Genomic DNA, 26,215 nt, shown 5'->3' with positions numbered 1-26,215 from the left:
CGGTAAGACAAAGGGAGGAACTGTCGAACCACGCAGCTGCATGGATGAAACCAAAAATCGCCATGCAGGGTGACAAAAGCCGGGCAAGAGGGGCACAGACGGTGTGATTCCATTTATACAAAATTCTGGAAAAGGCCCCGTGAGCTAGAACCGGAGAGAGCGGTGGGTGGCGGCCGGGCTAGGGAGCAATTGCAGAGAGGCCCCGAGCAGACGTCCCGGGGGTGATGCAAAAGTCCTGGCTTCGTTGTGGTGGTCGTCACACGGGTGTAGACATTTGTCAGAGATCTCAAACTGGATATTTAAGAGGCGTGTACTTGATGTGTGTCAATTATACCTCGATGAGAAATAAAAAGAATCCAGCACCTCTCTCTGCATACTCACAAGGGAATATCTACAAGCCTAGGAAGTCAAAAAAGCAAGATGTAGAACAGTGGGCCTTGTATGCGACCATGTGTACAAAGAAATAAAATACACGGGGGCTGGCCTGGGGGCTGAGTGGTTAAGTTTGCACACTCTGCTTTGGTGGCCGGGGGGTCACAAGTTTGGATTCCAGGCACGGACCTACTCCACTCATCAGCAATGCTGTGGCAGTGTCCCACGTAAAATAGAGGAAGATTGGCACAGATGTTAGCTCAGAGCCAATCTTCCTCACCAAAAAAAAAAAAGAAGAAAAAAAGAAAGAAAATATACAATGAGTATGTCAGACTGCCCTGGAAGGAGCCCAAGAAAGCAGGGAGGCCTCAGGGCAGTGGTCAGGTGGTGACCGGGACAGACAAGGGGGAAATGACTCTTTCCCTCTATGCCCTTGGTCCCTTTTGGATTTTGTACCACTTCTGTGTAATATCTCTCTAAAAATATATAGTAATTTTTATAAAGGAAACAGGGATCCAGAGCTACCCATGGCCCCTTCTACCTCTCATTCTTTCAACAAATCCTTAGTAAGTAACCACAGCAGCCGAGCCCCGTGCACTGAGAATATGATGGCGAAACGACAGACAGATTCCTGTCCCCGTGGGCTTCTGGCTTCAACAAGTCGAGCCACTAATTAATTGACGAGCAACTAGTTAATTGACAAATAGCACTAAGTGCTTTGAAGGTGACGAAGAGGCTGTGATGACAGAGACGAGGAGCAAGTGGAGGCCTGTTTTAACTGGGGGTCAGGGAGGGCTTCTTGCTGGAGAAACAGAAACCTGAAGAAGGAGAAGGAGCGGGCTGTGCAAAGGGCTGGGGGAGGAGCACGTGCAGGCAGAGGGAACAGCAAGTGCAAAGGCACTGAGGTGGGACCAAGCTTGGTGTGTTCAGAGAACAGCAGGGGGGCTGGAGGGGAGGGATTGAAGGGAGCCGAGGTCATAAGGACTGGGGCGGCTCTGTAGGGCTTATCTGAGTCATAAATTCGGAGAGGAACTGTGGGAAAGGTTTCAGCTGGGAAGTGACGAGATGTAACTGATCTCCAGCTGAGGGTGGGGAGGGGCAGGGAAGCAGCGAGGAGGGAGCTGAGGGTGGACAGGACCAGGGCGGGACCATATCTTTTTGGGGACCGCCATTCAACCCGTAACCAACGGGGATCCCTCAGCGGACGGGAGCAAAGCTTGGGGAGGCGGGAGAGCCGGGCTCAGAGGTTCTTGGATTTGGCTGCGTGTCGGAATCCTCTGGAAGGTTTGCTAAATGCACACTGCTGCCTACCCCCACCATTTTCGTTCCTGATTCCGTAGTTCTGGGGCGGGGCCACGTGGAGGTGATGCTGACGCTGCTGGTCTGGGCTCCCACATTAGGAACCACTATCCTAGTGGTAAAAAGCATATGGTTGCCTGAGCTCAACAGACCCCACCCTTACCCTGTGTGGCCTTGGGCAAAGGACTGTCTTTCTCCAAGCCTTAGTTTCCCATCTCTAAGACAGGGCTATCTCTTCCCCACTGGGCTGCCCGAGGTGGCCCACAGTCTCTCCATCACTCATGGTGTCTCATATTTTTCTGGTCCTTGGTCCTCCAACTTCCTTCCCACCCAAGGGCCTTTGCACATGCTGCCCCTTCTGCCTACAAGGCCTTCCACTCTATGTTTCCGTGGCTGCCTTCCTCTCCATTTGAATGTCCCCTCTTTGTAACACACACGCCCTCTTGCTCTATTCTGCCTGACAGTGTATCTTGGTGGCTGTTCCCCACTGGTCCCTGTGAAGCCACCTGGGCCCTCCCCAGCCCAGGTCTGTGTCCTACCCCCTGCTATTCTCCATCACCACACCCCGCTCTTTCCTTCCTGAACTTGGTGTGATTTGTAAATACCTGCGTCCATGTGGGTATGTTCACTCAGTCATGAACCGTGTCACCCCTTGAGAATGTCAGCCTCACCGGGCAGGGCCCTGGGTGGGTCGTTTGTTTGTTCCCGGCTCAGTGCTGACACGGACTGGTGGCTGAGTTTGCCGAGCAGGGAGGGCAAGAAGGCCAGGCCGGGCGGGAGGACGAGGCTCTGTCCCGCCAAGGAACCACGGCCGGCCCACCAAGTCCAGCTCCCACGGCTCCCACTGCAAAACCAGGACCCCCAGGAGTGTCAGCGCCTCCTAGGCCCGTCCCGCTGGGAGAGAGAGGGGCGGGGGTCCCGGAGGCCGGGCACCTGAAGAAGCAGCTCGTGGGTTCTCCGCCAGGACTGTGGGGGTGGGAGAGCCCAGCCGGGTCAGGGGGGGCTGGGGGTGGGAGGAAGGTGGGGTGGGGAGGGGGCAGCCTCCCCCAGTATAAACCCCGGGGGAGGGGAGGTGGGGGTGCAGTGAGCCAGCTGCCCCCTGGAGGGGGCGACAGAGAGGCAGCTATGAGTTGGGGAAGGTGGGAAATGAGAGAAGGAGGAGGAAGGGTGGTAGGAGGGAGACAAAAACATGGAGACAGACAGACAGACAGACAGACAGAGCCAGAGAGCAAGTGGTAGAGAGATCTAGAGAGCCTGAGCGTAGACGCAGAGAGGGACACTTACAGAACCCGGGCCAGGGTTGACCAGTGCCGGGCAAGGATCCAGAGGGTCCCAGAGACCCAGAAGGCGTTGCCTGGGCTGAGGGCAGGTGGGAGTCCAGTGGCAGGTGGGGGAGGAGGGAGGCGAAGGCATACCCAGGTGCCAAATATCAGCTGTGTGCGACATCTCTCCTGTGGCGTCGCTTCCGACAGCAAACAACCGTGAGCTTCCCAAACGCTGTCGACAGCGGCTGTGTCAGTAACTCACGGTTCCTGTGCTCCGTGGAATACTACACAGCCAGGAACAGAAGCGAGGCTGCTGTCGATGTACCGACCAGGAACAACCACCAAGATCCAGCATCAGGGAGAAAAAAGCAAGGCGGAGAAGGACGCGCATGTGATGGTAAAATCTGTGCAAAGTAGGACGGAGATCTGTGTATGCGTGTAGGTATTTCCTGGCATGTGCATACGTTTCTGGAAGGAGATACAAGAACTTATACCAGTGGCTGCCCTCTGGGGAGGGGGCCTGAGAGGCTTGGAATGGGGAGGGTGGGATGTTGACTTTGCAATTTACTGTCTTTGGAATCTTTTACATTTTGTACCATGGGCTTCGATTACCTGTTCAAATACTAAATAAGATCAAACAGTAGGGGCTGGCCCAGTGGCACAGTGGCTAAGTCCACGTGCTTTGCTTCAGCAGCCCAGGGTTTGTGGGTTTGGATCCTGGGTGTGGACCTACACATTGCTCATCAAGCCATGCTGTGGCGGTGTCCCACATATGAAATAGAGGAAGATGGGCACAGATGTTAGCTCAGGGCCAGTCTTCTTCAGCAAAAAGAGAAGGATTGGTGGCAGATGTTAGCTCAGGGCCAATCTTCTTCAGAAAAAAAAAAAAGAGATTAAACAATAGACCGAGAGAGAGAGATGGAGAAAGGAGAAAGAGATAGCATACAGGGAAGAGAAGGAGGGGGGCAGAAAGGGAGAGAGGTTGACGGTTTACCCAGCGGGCCCCAAGCTTCCGTAGATGCCTTTGGTCTTCCAGGAAAGGCTCTGAGCTGTCCCCACCTCCCCAAACCACAGGGTGGGCCCCTATCTGCTGCCCCGTCTCATCCTCCATCCCAACACCCCTCAGCCCCAAGTCTTCTCCCGGAGCAACCGCCTCTCTTCCTGGGTCCCCTCTGGCGCCTGGCCCTCGTGGCCTTGGCTGGCAGCCCAGCAGACGGAGGTCGATGCTTCTCTGCTCCGGCCTGTGGTCCTTAGGGTGAGGGAGGGGCCTGCCTGGTTCTTCAGGAGCCCGTGGGGTGGTGGTCGTGTGCAGAGGCTCCCAGGCCAGGCGCCTGGGCTCACACCCACCTCCGCCGCTCTCCGGCTGCAGGACCTCGGGCTGTGACCTCATGTCGCTGTTCCTCAGTCTGCCGGCGGTAAAAGGGGACAAGGAAGGGGCTTCCTCAGAGGGCTGGGAGGTTGCATCCGTTTCCCAGAGCTGCCAGATGGTTTGCCACAAACTCGGAGGCTTGAAACAGCAGAAACGTGTTCTCTCACAGTTCCGGAAGCTGAAGCCTGAAACCAAGGTGTCCCAGCGCCCCGCTCCCTCTGAAGACTTTGGGGGTCCTTCTCGCATCTCCCAGCTTCTGGGGGCCGCCGCTGTTGCCTCGTCTTCATGCGGCGTCTCCTCGGGGTGTCTTTCTCCTACAAGGCCATGGGCCCCTGGGCCTCGGGCCCACCCAGATAAGCCAGGATGACCTCATCTCAAGATCCTTAACTCCCTCACATTTGCAAAGACCCTTTTTCCAAATAAGGCGACATTCTCATGTTCCACGCCGACATATCTGTTTGGGGGAGGGGGCACCCTTCCCCCGCCTGCAGGGTTCAACGAGGTTAAACCAGGAGCTTGGTGAAACCCCGGACCCAGTGGTTCTTGAGGAATTGTCACCGTCACCTTGATTTTGCTTGGACCACAGGATATGGTTCAATGTTTTGAATTAGTCGCCTACCCTTAAGATTCAAGATTCACATGAAAATGGGGATTTCTTTAGACAAATCAGAACATTTGGCATCAGGGGGGCTGAATGCTTGCAAGGCCACACTGGCCTGAGAAGCTGCTGTTCTTCAAAGGGGCGTGTGCGTGGCCACTTCTCCGCTCCCCGATGTCATCTGTCTGGCACCGGGGCCGCAGAGTTCCAGCCTCCTGGAGCATGTCTGTCCCGGTCGCTGTTGCAGCCGAGGCCGGACACAGAAAGCCAGTGAGGGACCCAAGACTGCAGGCCTGGCCCTCCGAGGCTGTGTGATCCTGGGCAGGGCCCTTCCCATCCCTGGACCTCAGGCTCGGCATCTGTGGGACGGAGGAAGGCGTGACGTCATTCCCTGGACCCTTCTCCCTGTGGGGCGTTGGCGTGAGGTCTGAGGCCGACAGTGACTTCCTGTGGCAGACACACTGCTGTCCTCCCGTCCTCAAGCCAGGCTGCACATTAGGATCGCCTGGATAATTGTCCTTGTAAATACCTGTGACCAAGCCCCAAGCCACACTGAAGGGGGTCACCCTTTGCTTCTAGAGCAGACCGTCGTCATGGCCTTCAAGGCCTGTATTCCTCCCAAGACCCCTCTCTCCTTCATTCTTCTTTCCCTCCCCCTGCCCTCCCCGCTGGGTGCCATTCTGATACAGAAGTGGTCTCTCTTTTTGGTCTTGCACAATGAGGACCATTTTACATCCATCATTTGTCATTTACACCCCTGGGCTGGTATTATCGATGTTCATTTTCCTTTTCTATGGATCACTGGTCTCCCCTCTGTTTTCCACTCGCTCCCCCTGGGGTGGACCCCCCAGGCCACCTCCAGCCCCCCCGAGAGTGGACATCCGGCTGTACGCTCCCTCATGGCCCTGGATGATAATTTCTTTGGGAAGTCACCCAGCAGCGGAATTATTGTGTACAGTACTTCATTCGACTAAGCCAGACTCGATATGTTTTTACCAGAGTTCTGGTGTCAAAATGACAGCTCACTGCCGGAATTTGCCTTTCTCTTATAACTGTGAGCCTGTGCACACTCTCCTCCGCCTTTTGGATTCTTTTCTTCTGTAAGTTGCCTGTTCACGTCCTTCACCCATTTCTCTGTAAGGGCTGCTCTTTTTCCCGTTGAAAAGCATCCCATCAGTGTTAGACTCTGCAAATATTTCCTCCCATGCTGAAACATGGCCATGCCATTTGCCCATGATGTCATTCCTCGAACAAAAATTTTTAATTGTGATAGAATCAAATTTATTTTTCCTTTATAATTTGTTCCTTTGGAGTTTTAAAAAGTCCTTCTCTCGCACTGATAACCTGTCAGTTTAGATTTATAGAAACCCACGTCAAACTTAAAAAACAAAAAGCCCTTCTCTGCCCCTGGGTCATCCAGTATTTTCCTCTATCAGGTTCACGGTTTATCTGTCACAGTGAGGTTTATTCCGTCTAGAGAAACAGTGTCCAACAGAACGAAGAAAATGGAAGGTTTCATACTTAATCAGTAGCCGCTGGCCAAAAGTGACAGCTGAGTATGTGAAATGTGGCCCATGCAACCGAGGGACTGAACGCTTAATTTTATTTCCTTTTCATTTAAAATCAAGCAGCCACATGTGGCTAGTGGCTACTGCCCAAGGTAGCCGAGGTCTAGGGTTGCCTTTTCTTGTGCTATTTGGTAGGGATTGAGTTTTCTCTTTCTCCACAAAACGAACCCATTTCTCCAACACTGTCATTAAACACCCTGTTTTCCCCCACTGATGTGTGGGGCCACCCTTATCAAACATTAAGCTCCTGCATACACTTGGGTCCGTGGGGAGAAGCCCGGAGGATCTCATGAACAGCAGGAGGGGAGCGCCACTCGTCATTCGATGCTCAAAGAATTTCTAGTGGACACACAGCCGCCCGGAACGAAGACCGCATTTCCAGCCTCCCCTGCGCCAGGTGCAGCCGCGTGACTAAGCTCCGGCCAGTGAGGCAGTGGTGCAACCTCTGGTGGCGTCCTTAAAGGGACGTCCCGTCCTCCCTTGAACCCCCTGAGGGAGGCACTGGTCCCAGAGTGGAGGAGCTGCAAGATGGAAGGAGGCCGGGACGCCGCGGACTGCACGGGGCTGAGGCCCACGCTTCTGGGCCTTTCACACGAGAGAGCGACCGTAGATCTCATGGTTCCCAAACTCAAGCAGCATCAGAATCCCTGGGAGGGCGTGCTGCAATACAGATCGCCGGGCCCCACCCAGAGCCTCTGATTCAGCCTGGGGTGGTGCCTGGGAATCTGCATTTCCAGCCAGTGCTCGGGCACCGTGCTTGAAGAACCACTGGTCTGACTTGTTTCAGTCGCTCCTGTTGGGTGTCTGTAAACACGCCTCTGACCTACAGCCTGAGGCCTCCCTCCTGGCCTCTGGGTGCCCCGGCCCTGCCCCCTCCAGCCCCGTGGGTGGCGGCTTCCTGCCTCTACTGACTACTGGCTGGTCCCTCCCTCTGGCTCCTCCAGCCTTCCCAGCGCCTGTGTACCCCCATCCCAGATCACGCGCCCCGTTTGTAACACTCAGAGGGTTTGACAGGCGCTGTGGGAGTCCCTTCTGCAAGGGTGCCAGCGGGAGGGAAGTAGGGGTCTCCAGGAGCTCCCCCCAAGCCAACCACAACCATTTCAACGCAGTGATGGTGAGTGAAGGCAACATTAACAGCAGCGCCGCCGCGGAGACAGACAGAGCCACCTGCCCGACAGTGTGACATCATGTGACCGGGCAAGCGTCGTGCTGTGTTCGAGCGGCTTCTTCCCCTGGAGGGTGGCGCCTCCTGGAGCTGCCCCAAGACCCTGGCTCCGCACCGCAAGGGCCCGCCGGGGACTCCATAGCTCTGTTCTCGCCTCCCACATCGGTTCTGGAAGCGCGGGCGCACCAGCCTCCCCAGAGCCGGGCAGCCGCCCTCTTGTTCTGTTTTCTGGAACAAGCTGTACAAGGTAGGAATTACCTGAGGCTTCAGTCTAGAACTCATTCGTTAGCAGTCAAGCTTGAAGCTTTTTTCCCCTCTTTTATACACGTGTGTGGGGAGCTGTTATTTTGGTCTTTTCTTATTTTCTATCTCTCCTTATTCCAATTTTGGCATATTTTTCCCCAGAGATATACCCGCTTCACCCAGGCCTCAAACATTCATATGCAGTCACGTGCACTGCACGACATTCCGGTCTACGACGGTGGTCCCGCAGAGCCAGGTGTGAGGTTGGCCGTGCCGCGTAGGTTTGTGCGAGCATGCGCCCTGGCGTTCGCGCAACGACGAAACCACCTACTGACACGGTTCTCAGCGCGCATGCCCGTCGTTAAGCGGTGCGACGCACAGCAGCAGTAGGCGGCGCTGTTACGTCCGCATCTCTGTGATTCTCTCCAGATCCCGCATCTTCTTGGCCCCAGAAGCACAAGCCCAGTTCTTGGGGGAGCTCAGGGCCCGTGGAGAGGGGTGCTGTCGGGCGGGACAGTGTGGGGGTGACGTGCAGAGCAGGGGACGTGGGCTAAGGCAGACGCCCCGCCTGCAACACACGCTTCCGGCCCACGGAGCAGGCGGAGGCCCCTGGTGCCAGTGACACTCGGAGGGCTCGAGGGGGGCTGCACTCCTTGCCCTCCCACCTGCCCCCGAGGCTGCTGTGGCCCCCGACCCCTTTCAGGCGCTGGGGAAGACGCGCCACACTGGCCTGGGCGGTCAGGGCCGAGAAGGCAGAAGCAGTGCTATCACCCCGATGTCCACCAGATTCCTCGTGGAGGGCCAGGCTCAGCCCCCCAGGCCTTGGCCTGGAGAGGACTCGGCCAATGGCAGCTCCAGGTCCATCGGCCTCAGCCAGCCCCCTGAAAGCCCACCTGCCCGCTGACCAGTTTGCCGAATGGCCAGTTTACTAACATCATCTCACCAATGGTCAGTTCCTACCCACTGAAAATGCTCAAGACAAATATCCTTTAAAGTGTGTTTCTAGCAAACTGCAGATTTGGCAAACTGGTCCCCACGGCACACGGACTCTGGTGCACCGGCCCCGTCCTGGCCTTGGGGTGCATCAGTTGTGTCCGGATGGGGCGGGGAGCATCCTCGCCTGCTTTCACCTGGAGCTCCCCATCGCCCACAGACGCGGCCCTTGCCGGAAGCTGGGCTGGGATCCTGGGGGCCAGGCTCCCCCACCCCAGACCCCTTCCCCGAGCCTCACCCCAAGACGGCCTGGACACGGAGGGCCTCCACACACACCACACGAAACAAGAAAATGTTTTAATTGTAAAACTAACTTGAGGGCGGGGAGGCGGGGCTGCACCGGGGGTGGGGGGGGGGGGTGCAGGAACCTGATTCTTCGAGCAGTGGTTTGGTCCCGGTGCCACCCCACAGGACAGGGACCATCTGTCCCCAGGTGGGGGCGGGGGCAAGTGTTATAAAATGACAATATAAATAGACTTCTAGAAAAGAGGCTGTCCAGGTGCAGTAGTCGTTTTCCGCGGAGGCTGGGGTGGGCGGGAAGCCCCAACTCCTGCCTCCCCAGCCAGCCGCAGGGCGGGGTGCAGGGGGGAGAAGGCCACACTTCAGACATTCATGATCGACCCCCGCACCGGCTCAGGGGGAGGGGCTGTATGTCAGGCAAGGTCTCAGAGAGGCCCACGCAGGCCGCAGGACAGAGGAGCTGGGCCTTCCGCATGTGGGCACACGCGCACGCACACACACACACACACACACACACACAGCGTGCAGGCACACACACCTCTTTCCTAGTGTTCTCTGCACCCCCAGCGGCTCCCACTGCAGACTTCCAGTGATGGGAGGGCCGCCCAGCCTTCCTGGGGACAGGAAACAGGGAGGGCCTGTCCCCAGGGTGGGGGGTCCTGGGAGCCTCACTGCTCCCACGAGTCCCTGTGTTTTTTGAAAGGTCACAAAATCCAAACTGGAGTTCAGTAGTAGGGTCTGGCACATCCCCCTGGCAGGAGGGCGGCGCACGGAGTGTCTCCCAGGCTGGAGGACGGTGCCCCCACTGGCCTCCGGCGGGGCAGGGGCCCGCAGGGGCTCTTTGGTTCAGGCCGGGGCGCCGGCCTCATCTGGTGCGGTTCTGGCGCATGAGTGGCACGATGCTGGCGGGCGGGCCCGCTTTGGCCAGGAACGGGTGCTTCAGCAGCTCGGCTGCCGTGGCCCGCTGCGCGGGGTCGCGCACCAGCAGGCGGTCCAGGAAGCCCTTCAGAGACGGCGACACCTGTGAAGGTGGCGGGGACAGGGTCAGAGGAGAGGTCCCGGCTCTGGCCTGAGTGCCAGCTCCTCTGCTCACTCGCCGTGGGCCCCCTTTCTTCCTCTGTCAAACAGGCTGACGTCACCGAAGGCCCAGGGACAAGCAAAGAGGTCCCAGGCGGCTAAAGCTTGGGCCCAAGGGCTCAGTGCCACCCCAGTTTCCAGGTCTGGCAAGAAGCCGGCGGCAGCTGGGCCTAGAGGCACCCCCTTCTCACCCGGTGATTCCGCCCCAGGAAGGCTGTCCCCGGGCCCTGGCCGTGCACCCAGCAGGCCAGCCCAAGCAAAGCTCCGCAGGATGATGAGCACACAGCGGGTCTGCGCTTGCACAGACACTTGAGGCCGGGGGTGGGGGATGACATACACACACGGACCCAGTGCACAGGAAGCGCCAGCCCAGGGCCACCAGCAGCCCAGCTACTCTGCCAGGTGGGAGGCTGCCCGGTGCCCAGCCCCCGCCTGCTGGTGCGCTGTCCCCCTCACACCTGCCCGAGGGGCCCACCTTGTGCAGGTTCTTCAGTCGGGGCGGCAGGTTGTCCCGAATCATCTTCATGGCTTTGAGGGGTGGCTCGTTGAAGTAGGGGGGCTCCCCGTCCACCATCTCAATCACCATCACCCCCAGAGACCAGATGTCCACCTGCAGTGGGGACAGGGGCAGGCCAGTGATGGGGGAGCCCACAGAGGGACAGCCCCCAGTTTGGCCTTCGCCTCCTAGCTCCCGGAGTTCCTGGGGCAAGAACGCTCTCTCGGATGCCAGCCCATTAGCCCCAAGCCCTCCTCGCCCAGGGAGCCTGCGGAAGGGCCTGCCCACCCAGCTTCCAGCACCTTCTGCGAACCACCCCCGGCTTCCCCTGAGGGACCCCCTCCCTCACTGTCTGTCCACGGTGCATCTGCTGGGTCCGTGACCAGGTCCCCATCAGCAGAGTCAGGATGCAGTCATTGGCTCAGGAGCAGCCACATGACCCAAGCAAAGCCAATCAGTCGACCCTGGGACCTTAACCAAAATATCTAGGAAAACGGTGGCACTCAAGGACAGGGAGACGTGTCCCCGAGTGGCCGGGCCATCTCTGCTCCCACGAGGGGTGGGCCTGGCTGAGCGAAGATTGCTGAGAAAACCAGAGCTTGGAGGGACAGAGTGCACAGCCAGCTAGCCAGCCTGAAGCCTGTCACCCCCAAACGTCATGGTTCTAGGGACCCAGAGCTTTCACATTTTGAGAAGTTTGTTTAAGCTGGTTTTGTCGCTTACAGGCCTCCTGATGGAGACATCCCCCCAGAATCACACCAGCCTCCTCTCCCAGAGTGACCCACTCCAGCCTGAGGTCCCACAATACGGTTCCCAGGGTGCCTTTCTCATGGCCAGTCATTGGGTCAAGTCTTGTTGAGTGACTGTGGAGAAATCCTTGGGGCCACAGGCCACAGCTCAGAGGCCTCAGGGCCAGGCAGGTCATGGCAGTGACTGAAGCAGGTTGGTGCAGGTAATAGGGAGGAGTGAGGAGTGTGGCCAAGACGAAGGTGCCCCTGCCCTTTCTAAAGCAGGGTGGCCCCTCGGTGCTTGTTGGTTGCTCACGTGTGGGAATCTGGCCTCCACGGGGCCGGATCTCTTGGTTTCCCGACAGAAAATGGAAATTCAGACTTTTATGTGAGGGCTCTCTTTTGGGAATGCTTCCAAGAGCATCTTCAGACCACACCAGCCAGGAGCCTGCCAGCCTGTGGCCCCCGTACCAGGCTGTCAGGCAGGGCCGTGGCCACCGCTGTTCAGCATTTGGTTCCCGTGGCCAAGCACTGGGCCTGGCTCTGAACTAGTCCCCCATCAGGAATGCACGCGTGCACGCATGCCTGCCTCTCCCACAAAACCGTCCCCAGCGACCCATTCCTAGACTGCGCCCGCCTCGTCCCCAGCACTCAGCTGTTCTGGACTGTCGCCGTGTAAACCGGTGCTGACAGCGTGGCAACTGGGCCGCCGTTGGCTCACCTCTGGCCCGTAGGGAAGGCGGGAGATGAGCTCCGGGGCCATCCAGTAGGGCGTGCCGACCAGTGACTTTCTCCGTGGCACCTCCTTGCTCACCTGGGCACAGAACCCGAAGTCTGACAGCTTCACCTGGAGCAGGGCAGGCCGTGGGGTCAGAGGTGCTGGCGGGGAAGGTGAGCAGAGGTGGCCACTCATGCAAGCCCCTGGCCGCGGACCGCTGCGTCTCCACCATGCAGCCCAGAGGTCAGAGCCAGACCCCTGGGCAGCTCCGCCGTCTCCCGGCAGGGGACCCTCGGGTGTGTCACCTCCTCAATCACTCCAGCTGCCTTCCTCCGCACTGGGCTCAGGGGCAGTGGCCTGCGTCCCACAGGTCCCAAAGGCTGGGCAGGGGCTGAGACCAGGCGGGCTCCCAAAGTCCACATCCACAGTTGACACGAATGAGAGGGACATGGCCCGGCCCGAGGGGTGGATGGGACGCAGCCTGGCAGAGGCGTGGAGGGGACACAGCCTGCCTGAGGGGTGGAGGGGACGCAGCCTGCCTCTGCAACAGCCATGTCCACAGAACCAAGGGTTTCCAGAGTTTCTGGAACCGTGGGCCCTTTTCAGACTCTTGAGGTATCTATGGATCTTCCTGCCCCCAGGAAGCATCCCACATGGTGTGCAGACAAGGCTCACAGATGGCCCCCAAACACATCTGAGGACATCTCCAGGTGCTCAGGGACCCCGGCTGAGATTCCCAATGTGACAGAGCCCCACCCTGCTGACTGGCTTAGCCGGCCTGGGGCATGGCAAGCAAACCACCACCAAGAATTAGTGAAAGGCACGGCTCCCCCCACTGAAAATCAGGGCCACTCTTGGAACATAAATGCAGGTTCCGGGCACGGGGAGCCCCATCCACGGACCTCAGATTCAGAACTTCAGTCCAGAAGATGGGAGACAGGACTGGGGTCCACAGCCCACCCTGGGTGCTCGGCTAGAACAGGTTCTCAGTGGAGGGAGACGCACGTGGCCCAGAGCTGTGGCTGGCCGCCCCCTCTGGGCCCAGGGCTAGACTCCAGCTCCCAGCGTGTGGTGCTGAGGGCAGAGCCCCGGCCAGCCCGAGCCCCTAATGATCACAGGACAGAGACCCCGCCGACCTGGCCCCTGGCCCGGGGCTGCTGCCTGAGGGCGGTAACCTCACTGCTCCTCAAGGTGCTGGACTGTGGTTACGGCCCACCTGACAGCGGAGGGGAGCCCGAACCAGCCCGCTCCTCACCCGGCCGTCGTGGGTCAGCAGAATGGAGTCGCTCTTGATGTCCCGGTGGATGACGCCCTGGGCGTGGAGCACAGACAAGGCCTGCAGCACGGCCAGGCACACGGCGGCGATCTGCTCCTCGTTCATCCTGCAGGGGTGGGGGTGAGGAACTGGGGCAGTCAGGGCCCTGCCCCGGGGTCTGAGGGAAGCACAACACTGCCGCGGTGACGTGAGGGGACAAGGCCCTGCCCCAAGGACCCTGAGGGGGACAAGGCCCTGCCCTGGAGACCCGAGACGACAAGGCCCTGCTGGCTCTGAGACATGGCCCCACCCCAAGGGGCCTGGAGGGGATGAGCCTTGTCATGGGAGAGCGGACCAGGTACCCCCTGGGGAGACAGCAGGCCGGGTGCCTGCCGCAGTCCCGCTGCCCGGTAGTACCTGGTGTGGGTGACGATGTCGGTGAGGGCGCCTCCCTCCAGGAACTCCATCACCACCCAGAGCTCGTCGCCCACCAGGTAGCTGTTGTACATCTCCACCACGTTCTCGTGCTGGTAGTCCCGCATGATCACCACCTGCGCGCGGGGGCCAGGTCAACGCGCTGGAGCGGGCCCGCCAGCCGCACCCTGCCACCCTCTCGGGCCCGGGCTCAGGCCCCGCCACACTGCAGGCCCGGTTCCCCCTGGCACCCTCGGGGTCACCCTGGACTGCCCTCCCCATTGCCAAAGCCCACAGACCTCAGAGGCAGCCTGGGGCCTGAGGCCGGCATGCTGGGTGCCCCCACCCCTGTGCACACATCTCTCATCATGACTTCTGACCAGTCCTGAGCTGAGTGTGCAGCCCTGACGGCCAGGCTGGTGCTGGGACGGGGTAGGAGGAGGGCGTGTAAGCACAAGGCCAGGAGCAGAAGGACAAGCAGGCATCAGCCGGGGTTAGAACCCAGGGGGCCCAGCAAGGCCCAGCCCGGAGGAGGTGGGGACCACGAGGCTCTGACACCTGGGGCCACGTTAACCAGAAGCTCATGGCACCACTGGAGCATTGTCATCTGGGGACGGGGACAGCTTATGGGGCACAGCCGAGGAGTGCCAAGAGATGGGGAGCTCAGACAAGTCCAGGCTGAGTCCTCTGGGACTCCAGCATCAGAGTCTGGGGCTGCTCCTGACACCAGGCGCTCTGGGGAAGAGCCAGAGGCTGCCTCTGTACCAGGGCCCCCCAGAGAGGCCACCAAGCGCCAAGCCGGAGGCAGGACAGGACGAGGGGCCTGGATGGGGCTCTATCTCCACTGCCCGGCACAGGGCCCAGGCCTTTATCCTGAGGGCACCAGGGGGCGCCCCAGGGTCAATGAGGGGGCAGGGCAGGCCTGCGTGTGGGGAATGGGGGGTGCCCAGGAGGGGAGGCGAGGGTGGGGCTGCTCGGGGCTGGCAGGCTGGGGCCTCTCTGAGAAGGGACCAGACGGAGCAGGTTTAGGGGGACAGTTCAGGACTTGATGGCTGTGTGAGGGGCCCGGGCCGGACAGAGACCGTGGGAGATGTCGTGACAGCCCGGGGAGGGCGAGGAGCGAGAGAAAGGATGGGCCGGCACCCAGCCTCACCCCACCAGGCGCCCTGGCGGGAATTCGGGGAGGAGGGTGAGGTGGAGATGGGGGCTCGAGGCCCACCTCATTGAAGAGCAGCTCGCGCCTCTGCTGCTTGCGCAGGTCCATCTTCTTGACGGCCACCAGCCGGCCCGAGCTGCGCACGGTAGCGATGCACACGATGCCCGTGGAGCCCTCGCCGATCTTGATGAAGTTATCCAGGTAGGAGCGAGGGTCCCCAGGGTCCACCACCAGCTGCAGGGCAGCCCGGAACTGCTCGTGGGATACTCGCTGGGGTTCCCGCTGAGGCGAGCGGGGGCCGGGGGGGCCGGGGGCGGCGGCAGGGGCCGCGAGGGTGCGGGCCGCGGGGGCCAGCTGGGGCTCGGAGGCGTGGGGGCCCAGCACCCCAGGGCTGGGGGGGCCGCGGGCTCGGGCGGGAGGCCGGGAGGAGGACTGGGGGACAGCCAGGCTCCCCGCTGAGGGCCCATTGGGGGCCAGGTTGTGAGGGTCCCCCTGAAACAGAAAAGAGAGGCGGCTGTCAGCAGAGGGGCCGGGGGCCAGCTTTGCTCCCAGAGCAAGACAGGGGCCCCGGCTGAGGAACAGACACATGGTGGTCAGGATGGAGACAGACAGTGGGCTGGGCACGGGTTGGAGCTGGAAGGTGGGCCACCCTGGGAAAGCTCTGGGCCCGGGGACGATGGGGGGTCCTGGGGCAGGGGGATGGGTTACCTGGGTGCCCCGGGACGGGTGGTCCGTGTCAGCCCTCGGGTACGTGTTAAAGGGCCGGCCAGCTGCCACTTTCGCCCCACTGGCCAGACCGGCAGGCTGGGGGGCGCTGACGTCGGGCCCGGAGAGGGGGCGTTTGTCCCGGGAAGACTCCTGGGGCGCCCCTGAGCCCTCCCTGGAAGACTTGGGCCTCTTCTCCGGCCCCGCCCGCCGCCTGTCGCCACTGCCGCCACCCCCCTCGCTGCGCCCAGCCACCCGGCCGTGGCCCGCTCTCTCCGGGCCCCCTCCGGCTGTGGTGGCCTGCTCCACGGGCATCCCGTTCTGCTGGCGGGCCCGGGTGGGCGGCGGCGGGCTGTCTCTCCGCAGGGAGTTGGAGCGGGTCACCGACATGTTCTCGAACTCATCAAGCAGCAGGGTGAGGGCCCCATCCTTGGCGCCTTTGCTGCCCCGCACGATGGTCTGGGGTCCGGGGCAATGGCAGGGCGGGGGCCGGGCAAGGAGGGGGACACAGGACGTGGATCCAACACACAAGGACAGGACAACACAGCACACACAGAGACAAGACAGAGACGGAATGAAGAAATGCCATGGGGTGATGATGGGGGCGGGGGGCGGCACCAGGGGGCCCCTGCAGCCCCTCCCCCAGCACCCAGACGTCCATCGAAGGAGAGGAGCTGAAGGAGATCCCTCCTGTCAGTCAGGCTGTCACCCCCCCGGGCTGGTTGCCCCCCTGAGGAGCACCTCCCTGGCTCTCTCCTGCTCTCCAGGCTGGGGGAGGTCCCTGCCCTGTGGGGTGGAGGGGGAGGAAGGCAGAGGCCACGCCACCCCATAATCAGCCCCGGAGAACCGCAAATTACAGGATGCTGGGGCCAGGGCACAGCTTGGCACACGCCCTCTGCAGCCTGCGAGGGTTGTTAACCCCCAGACCACTCTCTGTTCCCCCAGAGGCCAAGGGCGGGGTCCAGGGAAAGTCAGACAGGACTGGCCCCAAAGGAGAGGGCAGGAGGGCCCAGGAGCGGGGACGGCCAATGCAAATGCCCGCATAAAGTGTCCCAAATCCACTCAGTCCTCATCCACCATGGCCACCACCCTGACCCAGGTCATGGCCATCTCTTCCCTCGAGAACTGTAGTCACAGCCTCCAGGGTGCCCCCTGTCCCCTACTCAGCTCCAGGCACACAGGCCTCCTCGCTGCTCCTCAAACACCAGGCATGCTCTCACGTCAGGGCCTTTGCACGGGCTGTTTGCTCTGCCTGGAACACTTCCCCCCAAGTGTGCCCACGGCTCCTCCCTTTCCTCCTTCAGGTCTTTGCTGGAAACAGCTTCTCGGAAGAGTCCTCTGCGGACCAACGCCGTCTAAGATGCCGCCCCGACATGCCTACCCTCTCCCTGCTTTCTTTTTCTTAGAGCTCTTAAAAGCGGCTGACACAAAGCCTGTGTGCAGCCATCCACCACCCGCTCCCCGTGGATGTTCGCGGGGGCAGCCATTCCTTCTCCCTGTCCGCTTCTGCTCTGCTAGAATCTCAGCACCTAGAGCAGTGTCTGGTACGCAGAAGGGGCTCAATAAAAACATGCGCTGAACCAGGGAGCGAGTGAGGCGGGCTGGGCAGAGGCTGCAGGAGCCGAGGAGGCACCCCGTCCCCATCCCTCTGCTATCCATCGCAGGCACGCAGGGGCCCGGGCCCGGGCCCGGGCCGCCGCACATCCTGAAGTCAGAACTGTCTTGAATGTGCAGAAAACTGGATCCTGCAAAACCCGGCTATAGACCGCAGTGCCCAGGAGCTGCCCTGGCCCTGCCTCTCTGGGGCCTCGGCTGCCAGCCTGGAGCCCGGCCCTGCCAGACACCCAGTGAAGAAGGGAGGCCCCGGTCCGACGCTGGTGCTGAAGAAGAGGTTGAGGAGTCCCCAAGGGGTGGGGGACAGCCTGGGAAGACTGGGCAGATTCCCAGCCAAGGGCAGCCTGGGGCCCCAGGACAGCGCTAGCCTGTGGGGCACCTTTGTGTGAATTAAGACAAGGTGGCCCTGGCCAGCCCTGTGGTCCAGTGGTTAAGTTCAGCACGCTCCACTTCGGTGGCCTGGGTTCAGTTCCCGGGCCGGGACCTACACCAGTCGTAGGTGGCCGTGCTGTGGCAGGTCATGTACAAAATAGAGGGAGACTGGCACAGGTGTTAGCTTAGGGCGAATCTTCCTCAGCAAAAAAAAAGACAAGGTGGCCCCTCCCCCTGGTGGACACAGCCCCAGTGAGGGCTCACAGCTGCGAGGCCGAGTGGGGGCTAGATTTTAAGAGGAGCCCCAGTGAGGGCACAGCCAGCACAAGGCAGCCACGGGGCCAGGCAGGGCATGGAGCTGAGGTGGGCCGGGTGGGGCCTGCGGGCAGGAGAGCCAGGGCCCTGCTGGCAAGGCTGCTGCCACTCGGCTCCAGCCCATTTGTCAGGAGAAGCCAGAAAGACCTGGATGTGAAGTCTTGCTTTTTAAGTGGTGGCAAAGAATGGGAAAGAATTCAAACACTCAGAAGCACGGTGCGTGGACACTGCAGCACCCCAGCAGCCGCCAGACTGAGAGCCTGGGGGCAGAGCATCTACACTCGCTGACCTTGGGCCTCCTGCCGCCAGGCCCGGGCTGGGAAAGGATGAGTCAGCCGTGGGCCTACCCCCGGGCACTGAGCCCACGGCCGCACAGCTGTCCCCACCCCTCGGAACAACCCTGGCCAGCTCCCCTGGCCCACGGCCCTTCCGGGTTCCCGCTGCCCTTGGGATAAAGTCCCGGCTCTGGGCTGGCTTCCCAGGCTGGGCGTGGCCTCAGCCCTGCCACCAGGCCAGCCTCCCCGCAGGCCCGGGTGCCTGGACCACGGGGCTGGGAGAGGGGGTGAGAGCAGCGGCCTTGGAAAAAGACCTCGAGGCAAATCTGAGCTCTGCCCTTACGCTTAAGATGGCAGGAAAAAACAACCCCAAACCCCAAAACCCCCAGCGCTTCGACAGGCTATTTCCTCCACTAAAAGCCCTGCCCGCCCCCATCTGCCTCCTCCTCCTCCTCCTCCTCGGCCCTCGGGGCTCAGTGGCTCCCAAGGCTGGGTCAGGCGCCCCTGTGGACTCCCCTGGCCCAGCCTGCCCACTTGGGGCGGTCACCACCTAGGAATGGGGCTGCCCCTCTCCCTGCAACAGGAGCTCTGTGAGGCCCGAGGACAAGTCTGTGGCACTGGGGACAGGAACACAGAGCTCAGGGGGTGAGGCTACAGGAGAGGCGCTCAACTCTGAGGCTGTGGGGGCTGTGGGAGGGGCCGAGGGAAGTGTGGGCTCCTCGGGCCCGGGGGTCAGCGTCGAGGCCAGGGGAGAGGGTCCGTGTGCTGGGGGATGGAAGGCAAGCGCCAGGGGCGAGGGTTAGGGTGCAGGGTTGGGCGTGTCTGTCTGGAAGTCAGGGTCAAGTGTAGGGTGAAGGGCTGGGGCCCCTGGTGGGGGTGGGTGTGTCTGTCTGGAGGTCGGGGTCAAGTGTGCAGTGAAGTGCTGGGGCCCCTGCCGGGGTGGGCACTGCCATACCTTGGGTGCCCCGGGCTGGATGGAGGTGATGCAGCCAGGGTCGACGAGGGGCTTGGGCCGGCGGGCCGACTCCTCGATGAGGCTCTGCCACTGGCGGGGCAGCCCCGTGAACTTCTGCTCGTGCTGGTCGAAGCCCGTGTGCACGCGGTGCTCGAAGTTGGACGGCGCCGAGATCTCCACCCGCTTCTTCTTCTTCCCAAACATGGCTCCGAGGCTCGGGGCACCCGAGGGCGCAGACTCGGCTCCACCAGCAGGCCTGCGGGAGGGGCCGCTCACCGATCTGCCCATCACTCCCACTCCTCTGGCCCTGCCCTGGTTGGGTCCGAGCTCCTCTCCTCCCCGCTCTCCCTGCCCCCACCCCTCCAGTCTGTCCCCCATGTGCAGCCCGAGGGACCCTGTGAACACCTGAGTAGGTCACACCGTCCCCTGCTCACAGCCCTCCTGTGGCTCCATCTCACTGGGGGAAAAGCCAAGCCTTCCCCGTGCCACCCCACATGACCTGCCGCCATCATCTCTCTGCTCCATCTCCCCTTGCTCACACTGCCTTTCAAACCTCAGGGTCTTTGCACTGGCTGTTCCCTCTGTGAGGAACACTTCCCTAGTATCCACACATGCTCCCTCCTTCCCTCCTGTAGGTCTCAGAGTCGTGGTTAATCCTTTCCTGACCACCCCACGGAAAAGGGCCCCCACGTCCCACTGTCCTTCCATCACATCACTTCACGGCATGCTCACTTCTGGAAATTCTGCCGCTCGTGCTTGTGTTCACTAGCTCAGCACCTGCCCCCCATCACTGGAAAGAGCACGGGGCAGGTCGCGCCCGCCCAGGTCCCCCGTCCCACGGCCTGCCCAGCACAGTGCCTGGCACCCCGTGTGTGCTCAGGGACGAAAGGCCGGGCCACAGTCAGCACTGCCTGCCCAGCCTGGACACTGGGCTAGGAGCATCAGATCCGCTCGGCCACCTGCGCAGCCAACGGTCACTGAGCCCCTGGCCTTCGCATGGCCCAGGCGGCCTCACGGCGACAGTCCACTTTACACGCAGAGGCTGAGGCCAGAGCGGGACGCTCCTCACCAAGCTCCCCCAGGGCGGAAGGACCCGCTTCAGAACAGGCACTCACACACCACAGTCTGGGCGTCTGGGGTCTGTAGCCTCCAGCTGGGCACTCCGAACAGCGCCAGGCACAGCGCACGTGCTCAACGACACCAGGTCCAAAAACCAAGGGGGCCGGAGGGGGGACGCGAGGGCGGTGGTGTCCCCAGGGAGCCCAGAGTAGGGATGGGAGGGGAGCCAGAGGGCCAGAGCGCAAATCTCTCTCTGCCACTTATCACGTGTGACTTTGGGGAAGTGACTTAACCTCTGTGTGCCTTGGATCAACCATTTGCCATTCTGACAATTGGGATTACCGCAAGCAGGATCTGAGCGGGAGGGCCCAGGTCCTGTCCCCTGTCCCACACACAGGCCCTGGAGTCCCACACACCTGATTTGATGCTGGCTGTGCTAGAAATGCCCTTGGGCAGGTGACGTCTCCTCTTGGGGCTTCGGGTTACTCATCTGCAAAATGGGAAGAAAATGTCATTTGCCAAGTTGTTCATTCATTTGTTCGTTTGCTCGTTCATTCATTCATTGATTCAGTAATAACTCACCCCTTGGTGCCCAGCCCTGTGCTAGCTGATGCTGGGGACACAGCCGTGACCCAGGCAGCCTCTGTCAGCCCAGAGTGGTCGAGACTGGGGTCAGGGAGGGCAGACCCAGCCTGGGGGGATGGCAGAGAGGGGACAAGGCAAGGCTTCCCAGAAGAGCGGCCGTGTGAGCTGAGGCCCAAAGGACCAGGGGAGATGCACCGGTGGGGGTTCTGTCTGCTTCATGGCTGGCTCCCCAGCACCCGGCACAGGGGTGGCCCGAGCTCACTAAGTCTGTGACCTCGTGAGGACACTCACAGGCATGTCCGCAACATGGCCTCCTGCCTCTCCAGCCCCTGGTTCTCCTCCCAGCTCCTTCTCTGTGGGAGCGGAGACCAGAGGGAGGACCATCCGCCCAGAGGGAGGATCATGATGGGCAGTGATCCAGGAGAACCGGTTTGGCGCGGGAACCCAGTGGGAGGTGGGTGGGGACCCAGCAGCCAACCTGTTTCAACTGGTCCAGGCCTCCCAGCCAGCAGGTGGCCAGAGCCAGGTCTGGCCAGGGCTCCTCCAGCGGCCCAGCTTCCCTGTTTGCTCCGGGCTCCCTGCTGCCTGGATGGGGGGGTGGGACAGCCTGGCCAGGACAGGGCCCCTTTCCTCTGCCTCAGCCCCTTCTCTGACCCCAACCAAGCCAGGAGCCCCCTCGATGTCTCTGCCCTACCTCAGCCCCCTGAACACTGTCCATCCCGCCCTCCCAGACTTCGGCGTGGCCCTGACCTACCCTGTTCTCTCTCTTGAGGCTTCTCTGCCCTCAGCCCTGTCTTTCCAGTGCCAGCTTCCAGCCTTGTCCCTGCCCCCGACCCTCCCCCCACTTCCCTGATGCCCACCCCAGATCTTCACCCCTGTCCTATCACCTTCACTGGCTCCCGGACGTGCCCCCGTCCAGCCCCAGGCCCAGCCTCTCTCCCTCTCTGCCCTGCCCAGCCTCCACCCCAGCCGGCAGCCTGGGGGCACCGAGTCAGCTGGCCTCTGCAGGCCGGGATTAGCCACGTGACCCTTCTGTAAAGCCAGCAGAGGGAGGGGCAGACCCCAGGGAGGAGGCACTCAGGATGAAGATGGGGAAGGCAGGGGCGCCTGGAAGATAGGACAGCCCATAATCCCCCAAGGACCTCTGCACCCTGAAGCCAGCCCCCAGGCCCAGGCACGTGGGACCCTGCAGAGGAAGGGGGTGGGGAGCACACCTCCGGATATCTGCCTGGGGCCACCCCTTCCCTCTGGGCGCACCACACAGAGGGCAGGACAAACAGAGGAACTGACCATGTTTATAATGACCAGGCGGGAGCCCCACCCTGGCAGCTCCCAGCACTGCCGGCTCCCCCACCGGGCCTTCCCTTCCCACCCAGCCCGGACCCCAGGGACCCCCAAAAGGGGAGGGACAGAGCTGCTCCATGAAGGGAGGGGCCTGCCCTAGAGCCGGGGGTGGGTTCCCAGGCAAGCTCTGCAACTCAGGTCTCAGCGGGCCTGGGCCCCAAACCCTGGCCCTGCTGTGCTGCCCTGTGCCACCTTGTTTCCTGCACCCGTGAAGTGGAGCGAGCCAGCCCGCCTTAGGAGTTTGCTGCGTGGCGGGGGACGAGCAGCTAGCTGCCCTGTGCCTCAGTTCCCTCCTGTTCAGCGGGCGATGACAGCCCCTGAGTCCTAGATTTCTCAGGAGTCACAGAGAGCACAGTACTGGCAGCCCGGCCACGAGGTAACAGCACGCAGCAAGGAGGTGCCCGGTAAGTCCTACACGCACGAAGCACCTACTGTGTGCCCCCCATCCAAGCATCCCCGCAGGGCCCCTAGCTTAATCGGCACACCTGTCCCAGGAGGAAGGGCCGTTATGAGGCTCGTGTTACAGATAAGGAAAACGAGGCACAGAGAGGGCAGTCCGCTCGCCCAGGTCACAAAGGTGTGGTAGCAGGGTGGACACGAGACCCCAGGCCTGACTGACCCAGAGCCCGGGCCGACCAGCCCTTGGAATCAACAGCAGCCGCATCCTCAGAGATCCCCGTGGGCGGGCCCCGCTCGGGGCCCTCGGTGTCGAACCCCAGTCCATCCTCACAACTAAGCTGGGAGACAGTACGCTCATCACCCCAATTCACAGATGGGGAGACCGAGGCCCAGACAGGGGAACCCCTTGTCTAGGGCCCCCAGGATTTGAACCTGGGCAGGCGGAGACCAAAGTCCAGCCTCTTCCCTGCCTGTCCCGCCCTGGTGCGCTGCGGCGATGCTACTGTTTTCGTCATTATTATTAAGAATCAGCAGCAGCAGCAGCATCTCCAAGGCTGGTCCTGGCCTCGTCCCTTCCTCCTGCCCTCTCCACCCCTGTCCACGCCCTGGTGGTGAGGGTGCCAACCTCCCATCTGACCTGTCCCGGCCCCTGAGGGGTAGCAGGAGGCAGCACAAGGGGAGTGGCGACCCTGTACAGATGCCAACGCCCGGCTCCCTGAGCCCTGTGACCCCAGCAGAGCCGCTGTTCTCATCCCCATTGTGCAGATGTGGAAACTGAGGCTCAGAGAGGCGACACCTCTCACCAAGGTCACCAAGCAGCACTGGGCCTGGAAGACGGATGGATCCACTCCAGAGTCGACATCCTGGAGCCCCGTGCTGGCCCCCACACCAAGCCAAGGCCAGCCCAAGACTCCTTCCCTGGGGCCCCGAGAGGCCGCCCGGGCTGCCCGCCGCCTCTCTGCCCTCCTCCGTTCTGGCACACCCCTCACTCACTCTGCCCCAGTCACATGGGCCTCCTCGCTGTTCTCCAAACCCTCGGCACGTGCCCACCTCAGGGCCTCTGCACCGGCTACCTGCTCTGCTTGGTGGAACTCTCTTCTCACTGATCTGCACGTGGCTCCCTCCTTCTCTCACCCACGTCTGTGCTCAAACGTCCCAGCTCCCGCCCTGTCACCCTCGATGCCGCTTTCCTTGCTTTCTTTTCCCTCACTGCACTTCCCACATACATTGTGTGTTGTCCGCCTCTCCCGCGAGAACGTCAGCTCCACTGGCAGGGCCTGGCCTCCCTCTTGCTCCCCTGTCCCCCAGGGCCCACGACACTGTCGGGCCTGGAGCAGGCCCCAAAGGAACATTTGGTGAGGGAACGGATGCACGTGTACCCGCCACGCTACACCCCTGCTCAGACACCCAGACTGCCCGGGCAGGATGTGTGAAACTGGCAGAGAAACAGCTGGAACCCTGAGGCGGCGGAGAGCCAGCAACCCCAGGAGAGGGAGCGGAGGAGGGCAGCCCACAGCCACCGGCCCGGGCATGGCCGCCTCGGAAGCCCAGTGTTTGAGCCCAAATGCAGGCACATTGTGTGCCCCGCTCTCAAATGTCCACCTCCGTTCAAGAGCCAGCCTCTGAACCATCGGGCACGTGGGACAGGCAGTCTCCCGCCTGCCCCAGCAGAAGCCTCAAATTCTCCAGGCCCTGCCCCGACCGGCTCCACCCTCTGACCTTTCCGGAGAAGAAAATGGTCCCCCCCGCCCCTCCCCAAGGAAATCAGCCCAGGGGGATGACGAGACCCACCTGTGTGACAAAGCCGTGCGTGTGTGTACGCGCGTGCATGTGTGCGTAACTCTTCCTCGCCTGCCCTCGCCAGCTCTCCATCGAGCGGCTCCCCCGAGGTGGACAGTGGAGGGAACTGACTCCGCCAGAACCCGGGGCCGGGCTGGAGCAGAGGACGTGGCTGGCACAGCTGTCCCTTCCCGTCCCCGGAATGAAACCCGAAAGCAGAAAGCAGGAGAGGGGCTGAGAGGTGCTCCCATCCCAGCCCGCACTTGGCTCCCACTCACCCTTCAGCCAGGATCTTTACCTACCAGCTCCAGGAAACCCTGTCCCTGCCTCAGTTTACCCCATACCTCCCTGGGCTGTGTTCTGCCGACGGAGGGAGAGTCCGGGTTGCCTTCCGGCCCAGGGCAGGCTCCTTGTGGCCCACTGGCCGCCCCACATCACCCCCCACCTCCACCCAGTTCTTGCTGCCCACTGCACGGCCCCCACGCCCCCTCCAAGGCTCCCTGCAGGCCTCCCGCCCTGAGCCACCTTCCTCCAAGGACGCCGCAGGCATGCGGCCCCAGTCCCCCGGCTCTGGGGCTGACACATGTCCCAGCCCAGCCCCAGCAAACCCCTATCTGCCCACAAAGGACCCATCACACCCAGCCACCCAGCCACCCAGCCAGTCATGGCCGTCCGCTGAGGGCTGATCGCCCCCAGGCCCAGGCCCAGAAGAGCCCCAACAGCCCTGCCTACGGAGCTCACATTCTGGGGGCAAGGGGACAGGAAGTAAATGACACATATCTGAAAATAAGGCAAGTCAGATGGTAGGCTGCGGAGAGAAATATGGCAGGATCAGGAGAGTGGAGGGGGAGTCGGAATTTCCCATGAAGGGGTCAAGGAGGGCCTCATTGAGAGGGGGACACTCGAGCAGGGACCTCAGGGGGTAGGGCACAGGGGCCACACGGGCATCTGGAGGAAGAGCACTCAGGCAGCAGGAACAGCCAGTACAAATGTCCTGAGGCGGGAACACGCTGGATGTGGTCAGACTGCAGAGTGGAGGCCGACGGTGTGGGGCCTCATGGGCCATGGGGAGGACTGGCTTCCACCTGAGTGAGAGAGAGCCATGGGGAGGTTCCGGCAGGTGGGGACGTGGCTTGACTCGGTGTTCACAGCTCCCCCTGGCCAGGCGTGGCGCACAGACTTTGGGGGCAGGACGGGAGCTGGGAGACCAGGGAGGAGGATGCGACGGTCCAGCAGGAGGCGAGGTAGACCGAAGGGAGCACATGGGGCTGCAGAGGCGGGCCCTGGGCACGCTGTAAGGTGCAGAGGGCAGGGCTCGCCATGGCCCGTGCCTCCTCCTGTGCGGGCAGCAGTGGGGTCCCTGGGGCAGGGTGTGGCCTGGTCCCGCCCACCAACCAACCCCCTTGAGCGCCGCCAGGTGCAGGAGGCAGCCTCCCCTGACATGGGAGACCGCCACAAGCGGCTGATCACTGTTGCCGCCAAGTCGGGGGCTTGGCACTGTGGGACCCCCTGTCTTGGTAGGTCACAGCCAGACCCCAGCCCAGAATATGCCCCCCCTTTGTGGTGGCCGAGCACACAGAGGGCACGCGCACGTGTCTCACGCTGCCTCTGCTGGGGCCTGTGTTGGGCGCACAGACAAGGCCATGCCGAACCCTCCCACCAGTTCCTGGGGAGGGGATGGGCACAGGGTCCTCTTCCTTCTCATCTCCCAAACCAGGAAACCGAGGCCCAGGGAGGAAGTCACTGCCCAGGGCCACCCAGGGCCAGGTCACAAAAGCATCCACTCTGACCCACAGAGAAGGCCCTTTTTTTTATGTGAGGAAGATTGGCCTTGAGATAACATCTGTGCCCATCTTC

General features: G+C 61.8%; 1 protein-coding gene and 1 long non-coding RNA gene across 8 annotated transcripts in view; one reads left to right on the top strand and one right to left on the bottom strand.

Moving 5' to 3' along the window:
- The first annotated feature begins 6,478 nt into the window (after window positions 1–6,478).
- Window positions 6,479–9,630, top strand: LOC123281335 (uncharacterized). The gene is made up of 2 exons (XR_006520771.2): window positions 6,479–7,883; window positions 8,042–9,630. It is a non-coding gene; the product is annotated as an uncharacterized lncRNA (long non-coding RNA).
- Window positions 9,153–26,215, bottom strand: part of PAK4 (p21 (RAC1) activated kinase 4) — a 43,270-nt gene continuing 26,207 nt past the window's right edge. For 3 of the 7 annotated variants that reach the window (XM_044760357.2, XM_070498471.1, XM_070498470.1), the window contains 9 exons: window positions 20,668–20,741; window positions 19,193–19,448; window positions 15,665–16,120; window positions 15,020–15,448; window positions 13,804–13,937; window positions 13,387–13,513; window positions 12,135–12,260; window positions 10,665–10,799; window positions 9,153–10,133 (listed from right to left, as the gene is read on the bottom strand). In XM_044760357.2, the coding sequence (XP_044616292.1) occupies window positions 9,978–10,133; window positions 10,665–10,799; window positions 12,135–12,260; window positions 13,387–13,513; window positions 13,804–13,937; window positions 15,020–15,448; window positions 15,665–16,120; window positions 19,193–19,396 (1,767 nt within the window). In that variant the 5' untranslated portion in view covers window positions 19,397–19,448; window positions 20,668–20,741 and the 3' untranslated portion in view covers window positions 9,153–9,977. Of the gene's footprint in view, window positions 10,134–10,664; window positions 10,800–12,134; window positions 12,261–13,386; window positions 13,514–13,803; window positions 13,938–15,019; window positions 15,449–15,664; window positions 16,121–19,192; window positions 19,449–20,667; window positions 20,742–21,314; window positions 21,533–21,590; window positions 21,627–21,723; window positions 22,193–26,215 lie in introns of those variants that run through there. The other 4 variants (XM_070498474.1, XM_070498473.1, XM_070498472.1 and 1 more) reach the window with 4 other exon arrangements.

The sequence above is a fragment of the Equus asinus genome, chromosome 26 (genome assembly GCF_041296235.1).
Source record: "Equus asinus isolate D_3611 breed Donkey chromosome 26, EquAss-T2T_v2, whole genome shotgun sequence".
Lineage (NCBI taxonomy): Eukaryota > Metazoa > Chordata > Mammalia > Perissodactyla > Equidae > Equus > Equus asinus.
The sequence above is the reverse complement of the archived record's forward strand: the minus strand, read 5'-3'. Positions and strand labels throughout refer to the sequence as shown.